Here is a 16,821-nt window from a genome sequence, read left to right on the forward strand (position 1 = left end):
ATTGGCTAATAGAAATTCTGATTGGCTAGTAACTTTAGAAAGTTACCAGTCACATTGGCTGGTGATCAAAAAAGTTAATTTAGAACCCTGGTCCCCTGTACAGTTAGCCGTTCCAGAGCATCTTCCCGCATCTAGGCTATTTGAGTTTCTTAAAGCTGAACTGTGGTTAAATTGTTCAATACATGATTTTATAACAGGCCAAATATAAAATAATTGTTGCCTAGATATCTGTAAATATTAGATGATCAGATGATTTACAGTTCTATGTAATATGTCATGTTTCATGTTTTTGTAATGTTTCATACAGTGATGCAGGTCTACTGCAGTGAATAGGCTAAATAAAACTTTGATCATTTTTATAGCCTACTACTGTATAGTTAACTTTGGCCTTGGTGCCCCCCACCAAATATGCCCAACTGAAGGCCAAGTGGCCTTGCCCCCAGAATGGTGAAATTCCAAGCCTGGTCATCCCCACATGGAGGAGGCATGTGGGGATATTGACCAGGCATCATGTCAGTCCTGGATACGGCATTCCAGAAGATATTTTCCCTGGTGCCTTGGACTAGAGGACATTGCATGTGATGTAGACAAAATTTTGAGAGAGTCGGCACAATGTAGACTGATTTTTTTTTTTTTTTTTTTTTTTGTCTCAGTAAAATTGCTATTTCGTGTTTTGACTTGGAAAAACACACTTGTGTTTGTTTTGATGTGTGTAAATACACACCAATACTTGGAAGTTTGGATCCCTGTATGTTTACAGAACTATGGAAAGTATGACCTCAAACTGACATAGCCTACCTTGTGCACAGAGAAAGCAAAACCATCAGTGTAGTTGGCGCATTGTGTGCTTATTAATGTGATGGCTTGTGTTTACTGTTTGATACGAAAACATAATTTTGACGAAGGTGTGTGAGAACTACAATGTTTTGCTGATTGGTTGAAAGGTTTTCTTATTTGTGTGTAGAGTTTTGCAAAAATAGCCAATAGTTACAAAAAATGTGCTTAAGCAATCAGAAAACTGTATAAGTGGTCAGAATCAGGTCAGGTTATCAAAAGAGGCAGCAGTAATGACGCACTGGTGATGTAAATGGCTCTCTCCTGGTAGCTGAAGCAAGGACATGATTAGATGGAGGATTTAAGTGTTAAGATTTCACTTTGCACATGTTACTTGCATGTGCCATATTTTCCATATTCATATAAAAAAAAAACTCTTTGGCAATTGTAATTGGCTGATAATGAACTACCAAGCAAATGGGAGTGAAACAGCCACCACTGGCCCAAACACTTTACGGATCCAAAGATTTTCGGTGAGAAAAGATAACAACACAAGCAGGAATCAGCCCTTCAGAAAACCACTTGAATTTATTTTGCAAAGAACACGAGGAACGTCATATTCATCCACAACACTTCACACGCAACTTCAGATGGCTTTACTCTGACCATACATCCACGGCAAAACCCTCAACAACACACATGGATCAGTTGGAGGAGATGAGGAATCCGTTGAAGGTGTTGTGGTTGTTCTTGTCATCGTGGAGCTGGAAGTTGCGGCTGAGGCTGAGGTAGACGCGGTCGCCCTTGACCAGCTGCAGTGTGGCGCTGCTAGTCACGTGGCCATAGCCATCATTGCGGCTTCTCTCGCTTGCGTGACTGATCTGAGTGGTGTTCTTGTAGAAGATCACACCGCGGCTGTAGTAGTCGGAGACGCCAGCGGTGGTGAAGCTGAAGTAGTAAACTCCGTTGATGGGAGCGGTGAAAATGCCTGTGAGAGGGATGGAACAGAAACACACACACGACCACACAAACAAACATAAAATACCCCCCAAAAAATCACCCACCCCCCCACACACACACACACACACACACACACACACAGCAACAATATGTGTAAGTAAATACACACATAAATAAAAATGCCCACACAAACACAAACTGCACACACAACATTTTATAAATAGCTTGAGGGAAAGTTTATATTCTGTCTGTTATGATCTGAACAATGCATAGATGACGAAATACACAAGTACACACCTGTCTTAGGATCATAGCCTTCGCCAACGCGAGTTATGACATTTTTGAACCTGATGACATGTTCTGAATTATAAGGACCAAACTTTCCGGAGACGCCCAAGGCAGCTGAGAAGGCCACCACGGCTCCACCTGTGAGTTCAGGAGAGAGAAATAAAAATAAAAAAACATTACAGTAACATATCATTCGAAAGTTTATAAATGTCTCAGAACTGATGTCAGTTAAGGTGAAAATGTCTTGTAACCATGGCTGATGCATCATGGGAAACACAAAAGATGCTGCTGAGAAAAAAAGCCTAATGGATTGCTGCTGATGAAAACATCACGACACATCAAGCTCTTGGGGGAATCCCTGTGGCCATGTTGTTGGGTGGTCGGCTGGGCTCCCATGTGCCAGGTGGTACAAAAGGCTCCGCTCCGGCACCAGCAGGCCCAGGAGGAGGCTCTTCCCTGAGGCTGGGACCCTGCTGCTCTCCACGCCACCATCACTACACTCATTACTGTGCTGTTTATTCCACTCTGTTTGTCATGTGCACTATTCACGTTTTACAGACAGAACCACCTACACAGTTCAAGTAATGTTACGATACATAATCAACTGTACATATGTTGTTTATAGCCTGCAAGCTTATATTTACTGTATATTTGTTCTTCTGGTTAGATGATAACTGCAGTTCATTAGCTTTGTATCCTGCCCCCCCCCCCTTCAATCTCATTATCTGCACAATGATAATGAGATTGAATCTAATGTAATCTAATCAGATCTTTGATCGTTGATTCCTTGATATGATCAAGTCTAATAGTGATACGTATGGTATGTGTGATCAAGTCTAATAGTGATACGTATGGTATGTGTGATCAAGTCTAATAGTGATACGTGTGAGGTACACATGGGACATGTAAGGTTGTTGTGAGTTGTGTAGGTGAAACGTACAGTATAGGATGGACAGGACAAGAGGACAGGGAGAGAATGTTAATTGGTGCAAATCGTTAACTTTAACGTCTGATTGATTTAGCATTTCTCATGGACTAAACTGATGTGCTTCCACAACCCCATTCAAAACCTGACCTTTATCCTCCTACTGTAGCTTCACATCAAAGTGGTAAAATCACATGTTGGGCATGCAGACCACCGTACCTCCAGAGCTTCCTCCAGATCCATCTACCAGATCCGCGACATGCTCCTTCAGGGCACCAACGTCATTAACCAGGACCTCCACAGCCTTATACGTCCCAGTCATGATGAGAGCGTGTGTATCGAGCATGCCCTGATGGTCTGTGAACTGACCACCAAGTGTTTTCAACTCTGTGGCCTGAGCTGTGAAGTTATTAAGGAACTTATCAGCACAGTGGTGTCACTACATCGTTATAATTAAGTTCCCTGTGCTTAATTCACAGAGGGACGTTGCCGATGCTCTTAGTGTGTTTAGCTTTCATAAGCACATTGCGCTGTAAACAGCCATTTGAACAAAAGGGCATCATCAGTCTGTGTAATTGGTGACATTTCTGTGACCTTTTCAACGTATACTCACCATACCTCTGACATGGTTGATGTTCCAAAACATACGGTAGTTAAACGGAATGTGTAATGTGTGTGTGTGTGTGTGTGTGTGTGTGTGTGTGTGTGTGTGTGTGTGTGTAGGTGAGAGAGTTATTGCGTAAGAAAGAAAGAGAGAGTCTATAAGTGAATGTGTGTGTGTGTGCGTCTGTGTATGTCTGCATGAGTGTGTGTGTGTGTGTGTGTGTGTGTGTGTGTGTGTGTGTGTGTGTGTGTGTGTTTACCTGCATTCTCAGTCTGCAGTCCCTCTACTTTCGCCTTGAGCTCCACCACTGCAGCCTGCTGCTCCCCAACCTGCATCTCAACGGAGGTGGCCTTCATATCAACAGCCTCCAGCTCTGCGTCCAGTGCTGCAATCACATCAATGGGAAACAACTCCAGCTGCCAATCACCCACAGCCACACAAAACCAAGAAGGAAATGCACTCCATTGTTGGCATTTAATTTGTGGGGGGAATTTGCATAACTTTGGGGCACAATGCGCGGCGCAAATATTTCTCATTTTCGTTCTCTTGTGAAAACAGAGCAAGGAAGGAATGTAATTGACCACGCCGGCTCTTTCTTCACAGACAAAACAAATGTCCGTGGACACTATAGGCTCTCATAATTTGCGGAGTGTGCTGTAATTCACCACGGACAATGCAACCGTCTGGATGGGATGTTTAGCAGGCAGGAGATTATGTTTTACTCTGATTTCATTCTGTACGCCTTTTCCATGCCCACAATTATTACTTGCATGAGTCACACTATGCCCTGAGAACTTCTGCAAACTAGTGCAAGGAACTCATATATGCCTTTAAAAATGGCCGTGACTTATATAACACGGTTTTTATGTCAAGAAAATAAACTGTGCTAATAAAATAAGATGTGGGCTTGAGGGAAGTGTCACCAATAACACCAATGACCTTTTGCGCTTCGACTTTCATGAGTCACAAAGTGCTTTGGTAAACTCAGCTAATGTTATTTCTATAGTTTTACTTGATTTAACTTATTATGATATGAATCCTACACATATTTATACACCTCGCAGATATCTTAACTACCGATAGATGCTTAACCTTGTTTAAAAAGCAAGAAAGATAAAATGAACTAATAAAAATTAATCCAATGAATAGCATTCTCATTGCACAATCCCACATGCACACACACACACACACACACGCACACACACACACACACACATTCTCAGAGGTCTACTGCCAGCTTCAATGAGTACCACATAGTCACATCCCTTTACCTGAGCTCTGGCTCGTCAGAGTCTCCACGGCCACCTGCAGCCCTGCCACTGTAATCAGCTGCTCTGCCACCTGGCTCCCCGTGGAGTTCGCCATGTCACTGAGCGCGTCAAGCTCCAGGGCCTGGGCTGGGGGGAGGAGACAGGGAGAGAGAGAGAGGCTTAGTAGGAACACAGCAGAGCAGACAAGATGTGTGTGTGTGTGTGTGTGTGTGTGTGTGTATGTCACACGCACATATCAGAGAGTTGCATGAGTTCTTTTATCTCCAGATCAAGCATGGCATGGGTGTTTGTAGGCTGTTCTGTGCAAATGGAGATGTTATCTTTGCCTGGTGCAGACTTTGTTAAAAATGCAGTAGTGTTTGGGAATAGTGGTGGAATCACCTGATAGTTTGAGTGAATGATTTGCTTTTGTTGATGTTGTGTTCTTGAGCGAACTCCATGTTGTTTTAAAACATTCCACTTGGCCTTGGAAGATTTGTTGTTGAATATTGTCTTCCTCCAGGAACCACTTACACAGTATATAATCGAAACACCTTAACACATGGCACATTTCTGACCTCAGGGTCTGAGCACTGGGGAATAATTTGAGATATGCAACAATGTCTGTGGTAGCAACTACATTTAAAATTAGTATTTTCCCACAGTTGCTTGGCAGGCCCCAGGCTCACTTGCTATTTCGCTTGCTTGCACTTGCTATATTACTATGCTATCATACTGTATCTATCATAGCAGTAACTGCCTGACTGAATCATTCTATTTTATATTTAGATTCACATATTTAAAAAAAAAATGTGCTCAACATTAATTCTATTAACACTTTCCTCGGCCATTGTAGATTACGTAAGGCCGCTCACTGTTGTCTCACCTGTGGTCTGTACTTTCAGGCCTTCCACCTCTGCCTGCAGCTCAACCACGGCAGCCGTCTGTACCTCCACCTGACTCTGGGTGGCGCTGGACTTCTCCCCCAACGCTGTCAGCTCCCGTGCCTGGGCTAGGAACAGCCGAGAGCAGGGAGAGATTATGTGCTGTTACTGCCCACCAGGGCTGCAGACAATAAATGTTTCAGCTGACAACTGGGTGGGAGATACTGTCACGGCAAAGAAAGGCATTGCAGAGATAAGTGAGTGAAAAAAAGACGCGTTTGGACCTTTTGTGTTTGTTTGTCAAGTCACACAGAGACAGACAGAGAAACAAACAGACAGACAGACAGACAGACACACACACACACACACACACACACACACACACACACACACACACACACATACTTAAATCTGAGTGTCTTCAAAACCTATTTCTTCACAAGGATTCCAAGAGAAATAACACTTTTTTTATAAATCTAAAAAAAACAATATTGTTCAATTATTATCTATGTGAACTGATTTACAGAGAGAGGTTTTTGCAATGCTTTAAAGATATTATGTTGTCACACCATATGTTCTCTTGTGTTGTAGCCACACCATATGTTATTTCATATCATAACTTTGGGTGGCCTTAAACAGATTCATATCTCCTCAAGCCAATTTGTTTCCCCCTCTTAGAACTGTCAGAATGTTTCGGGAAGAGCAGATTGCTCTAATACTTCTTTCCCACACCTTCACCAACAAAACGCCACCAGGACATAAAATATTTCAGACATCCAAGAAAATAATGCTTGCTTATAGATGCTTCTCACATTGCTAAAATGGAATTGAAAAGTGGAAAGTGTCTTGTCTTCTAAATACCAGTCAACTTTAACTTAATCAGTCAAAAGTGGGTAAAATATGCTCTGCCGAGGCAAACACACCAGATTCCATTGTGAGTTGTCAGATTTTTGTTTTGTTAAATAACAGTTATGACAATAAATATGTTATTTTATATTTAAATATTTAGGGGTTTTTAAACCTCTGCATTCTAGCTGAGGTGTAAAGATTTCCACATTTACTCACCTAGGGCGATAGACACATAATCATAGTTTTTAAAAGGGGTTCATGGCATATTGAATTTGTAATATTGAATCTCTCTCAACCTTCATTACACAGACACAGACACAGACACAGACACACACACACACACACACACACACATTCACTCAAGCCCCCTGCCCACACACACACACACACACACACACAGACACACACACACACACACAAACACACACACACACACTCACTCAAGCCCCCTGACCACACACACAAATACACACACACACACACACACACACACACACACACACACACACACACACACACACACACACACACACACACACACCGAAACACATGTACCCCATGTCCAGAGCCTGACCTGCGTTCTCTCCTCTCAGGCCCTCCACGGTGGCCTTCAGCTCCAGCACAGCGGCCTGCTGCTCCTCCACCTGCACCCCCGTGGAGCTGCTCTTGTCACCCAGAGCCTTCAGTTCCAGAGCCTGGGCTGAAATAATGAGAAGGTCGCAAACTGAGTCAAGATGACCGGTAGTGACCAGCTCAGCTGGCTGTTTTTTTTCTTCTATTTTATCTAACTACAGGGGGTAAGGGGTTAGGTAGATCTGTGCCATTATAGTGTATTGTGTGTGTGTGTGTATGTGTGTGTGTGTGTGTGTGTGTTTCTGTCTGTCTATGCCTGTCTGTGTTTGTGTCTGTGTAAGCGTATAAGTATCGTTATGAATGGTTTAAACAATATTTCCCCATGTATATATTCCATAAATGCTACAGTACCAGTATTTACTGTGTTTGTTGTTACCTGCATTTTCATTCTTCAAACTCTCAATGTCAGCCTTCAGATCCACCACGACTCCCTCTCCACTTATACCTGCCGATACACATGCTACAAGGTAAGGCCTATCTCATTGTATCACCACATTTAGTGTTGACTGGTCAAGTAGATCTGACTCTGGTGAAACATTTGTGAGAAAGGGCAATGGAGGAGGTGGGGTTGTTACGTAACCCCAAAACAGAAAAAAGTTGGGACGTTGTGTGAAATGCAAATAAAAACAGAATGTGATAATAAACAAGTCTCGTACACCCATATTTTGCAGCAAAAAGGACATAGACAACATATCAAATGTTGAAAATGGAAAAAATTGACTATTTCATGGAAAATATATGTTCATTTTGAATTTGATGCTTTGATGTTTCAAAAAAAACTTTGGATGGGAGCATGTTTACCACTATGCTGAGACCAAACCTACGCCCTTGGCTGTCAGATAATCTCCTGAAATATGAGTGTACCTAAAATGTCAAATGAGCCTATACTTACATTTAGGATGCGTCTAATGCAAACAAGCACTAATGGAGGGTTTCCAATTCAAAATGAATGAAGTGACAGTTTGGGCATGGCAACTCTAGACAGTACCGGTATACATGTGTATATATCAACACATGCCATGTTTCATTAAGAATATCAAAAGGAAAGCTTAATCACACTAACAAAATAAATACAACAAATGCAATAAATGATCAACTATTCATGACTGTATTAATGATAGAAGAAGAAGAGGAATAAGAAGAAAATGAAGAAGAAGAAGAAGCAGAAAAAGACGGCATACAGTATCTTTAGACTTTACCAGAAATCTCCTTTTTCAGGTCGTCAATCTCATCCTTCATTCCCCCCATCTCTGCCTGCTGTCCCAGCACCTGGCTCTCCGTTGAGCTTGACCGGTCCTCCAGAGCATTGATTTTGGATGCCTGGGCTATAGAGCAAAAACACTCATCACACTGCTCCAGTGGGTTGTGTCATTTAGATGGTCTTTGTCCACCAACATTTTACTCTGTCTCCCTCCCCACCATTACCACCAGATGACCACTCTGTCATAAGGTTTCTCCAACACCATATGCCAAATCACAGTGCAATGTCCTCATTGTTATTCAACGTCTTCTTATTAACCTGTAACATTATGCTGTCATGGCATTTAACGACAGCTGTCATAGCATCTACTATTACAAATGACTGAAGAGAACCATCACCACCTTTCCCATGCCAAGGGCTCACATAGAGTGTGAGCATGTTCTCGCAGCTAGGCTGCAGGTTTACACCCAAGGCTTACCTTCACCCTGGGTCTTAACCTCCTTCATGTCTTTCTCGCTCACGTCCAGTCTGGCCTTTGCACATCCGATCTCAAGGCCTTGGGCTGTGGGTCAAAGCCAGAGGAAAGAAAACATCTGAACAATGTTGATGTTGATGCCATCTGATATGATATAAGTGGTGAATGATACACAAAACTAGAGATACTATCTGGTGTTTAAGGTTTGAAATGTTTTTAATATGTTTATAAAAGCATAATATTCTGAAATAAAATGCAACCAAAATGGGCAAACCCCAAACATTTAATGTATTATAAATGACCTTAAAGGTTATATCAACGATAGCGGGGATACGTCACTTCTGTTGATGTTCAAACAAACAGAGCTAGCTCGCTACGCCCTCCCCCTCCCTCCCGTGCAATTAAAACTCTCCTAAATGAACATCTCGTCGGTTATTGGTTAAAACATTTTATTTTGCTTTTGAGGGGTTGCCAACCCTTGTTGGTAGCAATTGTTTTTGTGTACAGATCTCAGAGCCTAGGCTGCTTACAGAGATACGTTTTTTTGACGGCCTGCTGATAGGGCAGGCAGCTAGCGGATCGTTAGGAAAGATTAGATGAATGTGATCATTTATGTTTGGGCCTTTTTTGGGCCTGAAATTGTTGATACAACCTTTAAGTACTCCAAGAAATGAGAAATATGAAATAGAGCTTTCTTTCCCATTTAACCCCATATAAACTGCATATAATCACTCCAGACCCCAAACCAGATCCTGGTTTCCTTGGCCCACCATACCTGCAGACACCTCCTTCAGCCCCATCACCTGCACCTCGGTGGTGTTGAGTCTGACATCCATGACTAAAAAGGTGATAATAGAAGTATGAATATTTACACACACACCCTACCTCCAGTCACACCACAACTGGAAATGGAGCACAATTAGTGGCTAGGTCTAACATACACTGGCTGGGAGATGTGACGGTGGAAAATGAAGCTAATATGAATTTCATGAATAAAATTAGCACCTTCATCTCTGGGAAAAGAGATCTAAATTCTTGTGCAGAAGCACCTTAGCAGTGCTGCACATGGTCTGTCACTTCACTCACTGATTATAATCCTCACTGGTAACATGCTGCGTGGAATGTTTTGATATTCTGGGGAATAATTTCCTCGAGATTCAAGAAGATTGATTTTTTTATAATCCCAGCCGTAATGAGCTGCACGTCCAAACAGGTGAGAGCTGAACTTTGTCAAAAATAGCAGGTGCGATTTTGAGATGCCAACGGGTATTCATCAAGCAGCACTTTTTTTCTGCTAACAGCTTGAGGGGAGGCTGATCATATGAATATTTTCAATATACAGTATTTGTGTATGGCATGTGCTAATTAGTGTGTGTGTGTGCGTGTGTTTATGTGTGTGTGTGTGTGTGTGTGTGTGTGTGTGTGTGTGTGTGTGTGTGTGTGTGTGTGTGTGTGTGTGTGTGTTTGTGTGTGTGAGGCAGACAGCCTACAATTTCTAAAGGCCGAACCATTACTAATCAATCCATTTCACATGCCACATAAATTCAGAGCAGTTGTCCTTAATTTTAGCATTTTCTCCAGCATTTTAATTTGTGTTCACACAGTTATCACAGGGTAAAACACATGAGAGAGTCACCTGACCTGTGTTACCAGATCGATACCAGTGTGTCCAACAACAACATCAACAAAGACATGTGTCACTTGACCCTACCTGCGTTGAACTCTCTCAGGTCTCCCAACTGCTGGCGGGTGGACTCCAGCTGCATCTCCTGCTGGTTCAGCTTCACCCTCAGGTCCCCCAGCATCGCCTGCTGCGACTCCACCTGGCTCTCGCTGGCCTGCAGACGTGCCTCCACAGCCGACACCGCGGCTTGCGCCGCCGTCAGCTCCTTGCTCTGTGCGATGGACACCTCGCCCAGTTTCTTCACGGTCGCCTGGAGGTCCCGCAGCTCGGCCATGACTTCCAGCAGGCTGGTCCTCTCATTCCCATTGGTGTCCACGGGCTGCCCCTGGGCCTGGGAGACACAGAGGAGTAACGCCACAAACCAAATGCCTTGCATCGTAACACGACACACAAACTGCAAGCAGACTGCCCTCTTGCTCTCCCCTATAATATATATGCACGCACACACACACACACACACACACACACACACACACACACACACACACACACACACACACACACACACACATGGGTTAACTATTATGTATGGAGATATCATATGTTTGAAGAGAACGTACAGATGGTGTTTGAACAAGGGAACATTCTTTAAGTGATAAGTTGTGCTCACGCTAAATGTCCTTGTTGTGGTTTGGACATTTGTAGTCTATTGGAACAGTACGTTCAGGTCTCACACTCGTCCAGGTGTCAAATTCTCGCATACTACTGTACATACAATTTTCATAGCACCTCCTTAATACATGGAACGCATGTGCTCACTCACTCCACATACAGTATGACTGGCCTGACTCAGTACAAGCTTTGAGTTTTTGGAAGAGATCGGTTATTATGCCAATCTGAAAGCAATGGAAGCATGAATTTTCCTGATTGATTTTTTCTGGTGAGGCCAAAAAGTGTTTGAACTTGAGAGGCATGCAGGCAAGATGAAGATCACAGTAATTATGCTATTATTCACAATAATACCCAACCCTGAGTCCTCCATTTCTTAAAACTGCATTATAGAACATTGTGTTCTAAAGATATATATTATTATTTTATATATTCTTCCACAAAGAATGGAAGTTGTGCAGCTATGTCATTGTACAAACTTTTGCACAAAGACACACAAATCAATACATAATGGAAACAGAGACTTTAAACTGTAAGTAAAACTGAGAACTGTTAGAAATTATAATATTTTGGCACATTAGCCAGCTCTCAAGGATATGCCACTATGAATAAATCCAAAACAGGAAAAAAACCATGGATCAGTCATGAAAGTAGTCATGAAAGTTTTTTTTTTTTTTTTTCAATCTTCGGGCTGATTTATTGCCTAATGACATGCCTTTGTCTGCGTGACAAGGGGCACTTGGCCAGCTGATGTCAGTCCTAATGCTAACTCGACCACAGGCAGAGCAGTCCCAGTCATCCTAATCCAAAAGGTCGAGGCCGCCTCCCTCAGGGTGTCTGACAAATGTCTGGCAAGCGTGTGGGGCCTTGGGCAGAGCAGGCTAGGGGTCAGTTCAGTCATGATATTATTCCATTGATTTTCAGACTTGAGTGAGGTCAATCATAATTTATGAAATTGTTTTACAGTCAAGTCACAAGCGGAGCAATTTTTTAATAAATATGAGCATGGAGTTCCAAAACAACATATAGAACTTTTAAAGGCTGTAGCACTTATAGCATTATCTATAAAGTAATTTACACAGCAACACTAATAATTGAGTTGGATTAACACCATGAATAATTACACCTTAGGCTAACAGGCTAAAATTCTGTCCAAATCAACCCTGTCAATATGCTACAGTGTTTAAAACTTGCTTCTAACTTCAGAAACTTGGGAAAGCCAATGGTAAAAAGGTAGGTAAGTCTATGATTCAGCACCTGAGATGGATTGTAACCAAGGTGTTTTGTGGCTCCTCTCAGTCCTCCTTCTGCTCCACACACACACACACACACACACACACACACACACACACACACTATTTTACAAGAAAACATAGGCTAGAGTGTGAGAGAGAGAAATGGAAAGGCAGAATGAGGTCAAGAGTCTGATAATTAGTTCTATTTGTGATGTGTGTCTGTAGTGGATATTCATAAAATTCATTTTTCACTGTCTAGGAATGTTCCATGTCATGAGCTATTGTATTCAGGCAGTCGCGCACGCTACACTCCAGTGACTCAATCCAATAGCACAGTGTTTCACTCCACTGTCATTTCCACTGTTGGCCTGGATGCTACACACATCATGTGTGGTCTCTCCATGGCTGAACCAGAAAGGTTTAGCAGAGACACAGTGTGTAGAAGACAGGGTTCAATTAAAATAGCTTCAAACACTGCAGGCTAAATTTGAGCCATTTGACCTCTTATCTGGGGTGACCTTCTCTGAAAAAGTATTTTAGACCTTGAAATACAAACGCATGAATTGGCTATGAGCTGCAGTCGAAGCTGCCATGGTTACTGAGGATCTTAATAACTCTGTTGTCGAGCAGCGAACATTTTTGACATTCTAATTACTGCACAGTGGAAAGACGATAAACACACAGCCTACAAATCTACAACAAAAAAGACCCCGAGGGACTTTACAAAGCTAAGGTGTACTCTTCAAAACTATAATTTGTAGCGACGAGTCCATCAAGAACTCCTTTATTTAGAATAAAGCACACAGGGCTGTCCCATCAACAGTGATTAGATTGCCACCAACTCGTAGTGATGAAAAGGTCTCCTCAGGCTATCCAGGTTTAATGAGACTATCAAATACCCATGAAATATTTGTGATTGAAATAGGAAGTGATCCAAGCACATGTTGCTGAAGAGAAAATTTAAAGAGACTATTTTCCTCCAGATTAAAATGGTAAAGCATTCGAATAATTGCTCTACATGAATGTAAAGGTTGTTAATGTTGCCCACAATGCAAACAAAGTTCTATGGATTTAAAATTATATTATGATGACTATTGCAAATTACTCGTTAATCATGTGATAATGAGTAGGATATGAAAGACAAACATTATTTGAAACTCATTTTTACATTTTGTTCATTGTGACTGAAACCAAGCATGTAGACGTGTTAATTATATTGCTCCTACAAGCCATTATCTCAAGCCGAGTGTCGCACGTGTTGTTTCAACTGGGTAACATTAATTAATTTACCCAACATATCAGCTGTTAATAACAGAGAAAGTATTACATTTGTCCCTACTTGCAGTCCTTACACAGTGTGTGTTTATTGAATGTTTTTTCTCCATTGGAGACATTGGCCTAATATGTAATTCATCTATGCTTAGTTGTCTAGCCATAAAAAAATGTCTGGAACAGCAGTGGCGGCTACACAATCCCAGGTAATTCAATGCTGCGCTCAAAGTAATGCAATTTATTTACCACATGAAGTCAGACGCAGACGCCATAAAAAGTCATAAATGCTAAGTCTGTTTTCATGTTGTAGCCAGGGTAAGGATAGAGAGAGAGAGAGAGAGAGAGAGAGAGAGAGAGAGAGAGAGAGAGCAAAGAGAGAGAAGAATCAAACACAGCTTCTTTGGAGGCTTACAATATCCATTGTAAAACTTGCCTTGGTGTGATTTATCTTTTGGTGACAGATGGTGGCTTGTCTAGGAGAGCTGATGACACTTAAAGGAGATTATGGTTCAAACTTGCTGCAGCAGCCCCGACTCTCTGATAATGGATTTACAGGAAGCTAAGTATCTCGTTTGTTTGAACCAAAGTTTTAAACACCAGAGGCAGTCGGGGGGACACTTCATAAATCTCCATTAAATCTTAAATGTCAGAGCTAGTGTTTCTTCCAGGGGAGGAAAGGGAGGGAGAGAAAACAGGAGAGGTTGTGTGTGTGTGTGTGTGTGTGTGTGTGTGTGTGTGTGTGTGTGTGTGTTTGTGTGTGTGTGTGTGTGTGTGTGTGTGTGTGTGTGTGTGTGTGTGTGTGTGTGTGTGTGTGTGTGTGCGCGTGCGCGCGTGTGTTTGTGTGTGTGTGTGTGTGTGTGTGTGTGTGTGTGTGTGTGTGGAAGCAGAAGGGGGACTGAGAGGAGCCACAAAACACATTGATTACAATCCATCTCAGGTGCTCAATCAGTCTCAGTGGAGTGTCAAGGAAGAGAGATTTATCAGAGAGAGAGAGATTATCAAAATTAGAGATTAACAAGCAACCGCTCTCTCTCCACTGTATTCCCTTGTGACATGAGCATGGTTTTTTTTCACAGAACATCTCCTCTGCAGTGCAGAAGAAAGAGAGGTTCACCCATTAACACAGAAATCACTGGGACTGACGGGAGGCTTTTCACCTGGTCTCACATCATTGGTTTTCATCACAAAAAGGGCACAAAGAAACAATGGGATGCTGTTTTGAAATGCACTTTACAAAATTCAGATTCCTCTCTCACTCCTGTGCCAGGGCACATGATTGACAGTGGCCCATATCACACCCACCCCCACACCCTCACCATGCCCCAGCCACCAGCCACTGCCCTTCTGCCCTTCCACCACCCAGTTGGCTTGGGCATTTTGACCATTTTCCCCCCAAGAGCATATACTATCAATACCTGCCAGAACGTGAGGGGAATTTTGCCAAATATTACAAAAAGTGTGTTGAATTCAAATGAAGTGCACTATACCTTTGGGTGCTGCACCACTTGTCAGACCAGTCTGTCTGTTTAACAGGGAAAGATTACAGCCGAGAGAGTATATGCCCCACCACCACCACCACCACTTTTTGTCAAAGCCAGAGCCCTCTGTCTCTTTTTTTTAGCCCATTTTAAAAAATGTTATGTCTTGTCGTGACAGTGAAGACAAGTGAGCACTTAGCCTTCGCTGATAGCGATGGGGTATAATTGTCTGAAGGAGCAACATCTGCTCACATGTGATTTGGTCCATGAAATATCTGCCCCTGCTCAATTTGTGCTCTTGGATATGTCAGCAAAACAAAATGGCTCCAACAAAAACATCTGCTTGGGTGATATTGGAGCCCAGAGAAACAGCTGCTAATACTGCACTGGCTCTGACACAGCCAGGGTGCTGTGAATTGTTGGCACATTTTAAAACCCAGGGCATATAATCCAGTTTGTGAAATTATGTTTTATTAAGACTGTGGTATGGGTCTTATTATGAAGCCAAGCCACCACTGTATGTCATTGGAATAATTGAAATGGCCAATGAAATATTATTTATCGCTGCGACGCTTGCTAAAATGATCCATGATAATGTTTTAATCAAAACTCTGGTGGAACTCCTTTAATGTGCTGTATGTTTGCTGTGCAGAGAGCTGAATGGTGTGAACAAAAATAATTGGATAAAATGCACCTTTCAATAATCAGTTACAATTTGAATCATTTTTCAAGTGATTGTTTGGCTGCCTTTAACAAGGACCGGCTTGTCTCTTAATGTCCATATCTGTTTCTGTCTGCCTCGGCTTCGCTTGTTTTCTGCTTTGGATCAGTTTCAAATATCGTAAACAAACAGTCATTCTACTGAGTCTGCCTCCCTTTCTCTCACAGACACCTAGACACATCCACAGACAAACACAGATAATAAAGCTAATACCACCCTCACACAGGAGAGAAGGGAAAAATGGTGGCGCTGCTGGTAGTGAGGGTATCCCTCACCAAACAATGCCATAGACATAAATAGAAATATAAGCTACAATCTATAAGGAAAGTGGGTTTGAATTGCTGGTATCAGATAAAGAGCACCTGATAATAGCCCGCAGCCCCACCTCATTTCCCCCACTGACCTGATGGAACTGAATGCCTGGAAGGTGGGAGTGCACTGAATCAATGGTAAGCACTTATCGTGATTGGGCGCAATCACGGAGATGACGGCTTGAAAGACAGTTAGACAAAGCCGAGCACAAATGCCACCTGCTCAGAGCCTCAGACTAAGCCTCCCTCCCCAACACATACATACACACGCACACATACACACACACACACACACACAGAGACGGACACACACACACACACACACACACATCACCCTACCCAACTCTCTACTTTTATGATCCCAGAGCTCTGGAAGAGTGCAACTAATCAAAGGACACAGCATTTTTTGGCTTGTTCATTTTATTCTTTTTTTTTTTTAAAGTGGACATGTGCATACATAAGGGAAGACAGCAGAGAATGGCACAACTGCATGACCAAACACATATGGAGATACACACAGACACACACACATACACACATGGAGATACACACAGACACACACACATACACACATGGAGATACACACAGACACACACACATACACACATGGAGATACACACAGACACACACACATACACACACACATACATACACACATACACACACAC

General features: G+C 42.4%; 1 protein-coding gene across 1 annotated transcript; it reads right to left on the reverse strand.

The window, feature by feature from the left end:
• Positions 1-1,370: 1,370 nt before the first annotated feature.
• Positions 1,371-10,903, reverse strand: LOC121709760 (CAP-Gly domain-containing linker protein 2-like). Its single transcript, XM_042093363.1, has 12 exons — positions 10,555-10,903; positions 9,619-9,681; positions 8,847-8,930; positions 8,367-8,492; positions 7,544-7,612; positions 7,109-7,234; positions 5,688-5,813; positions 4,823-4,948; positions 3,811-3,936; positions 3,167-3,346; positions 2,032-2,160; positions 1,371-1,762 (listed from the first exon to the last, which is right to left on the reverse strand). The coding sequence occupies exons 1-12, from the start codon at positions 10,901-10,903 to the stop codon at positions 1,479-1,481; spliced, it is 1,788 nt and encodes a 595-aa protein (XP_041949297.1). The 3' UTR covers positions 1,371-1,478.
• Between the last annotated feature and the right edge of the window lie 5,918 nt (positions 10,904-16,821).

Source organism: Alosa sapidissima, chromosome 5 (assembly GCF_018492685.1).
Source record: "Alosa sapidissima isolate fAloSap1 chromosome 5, fAloSap1.pri, whole genome shotgun sequence".
Classification (NCBI taxonomy): domain Eukaryota; kingdom Metazoa; phylum Chordata; class Actinopteri; order Clupeiformes; family Clupeidae; genus Alosa; species Alosa sapidissima.

Bases quoted from the DNA above. Each gene is read 5' to 3' on its own strand.
- LOC121709760 (XM_042093363.1), bottom strand. From the start codon at position 10,903: ATGCAAGGCATTTGGTTTGTGGCGTTACTCCTCTGTGTCTCCCAGGCC. The intron at 7,235-7,543 runs GTAACAACAAAC...TCATTATTTCAG, and splicing joins TTTGAAGAATGAAAATGCAG to CCCAGGCTCTGGAACTGAAG. The intron at 1,763-2,031 runs GTGTGTACTTGT...TCCCTCTCACAG, and splicing joins AGGCTATGATCCTAAGACAG to GCATTTTCACCGCTCCCATC.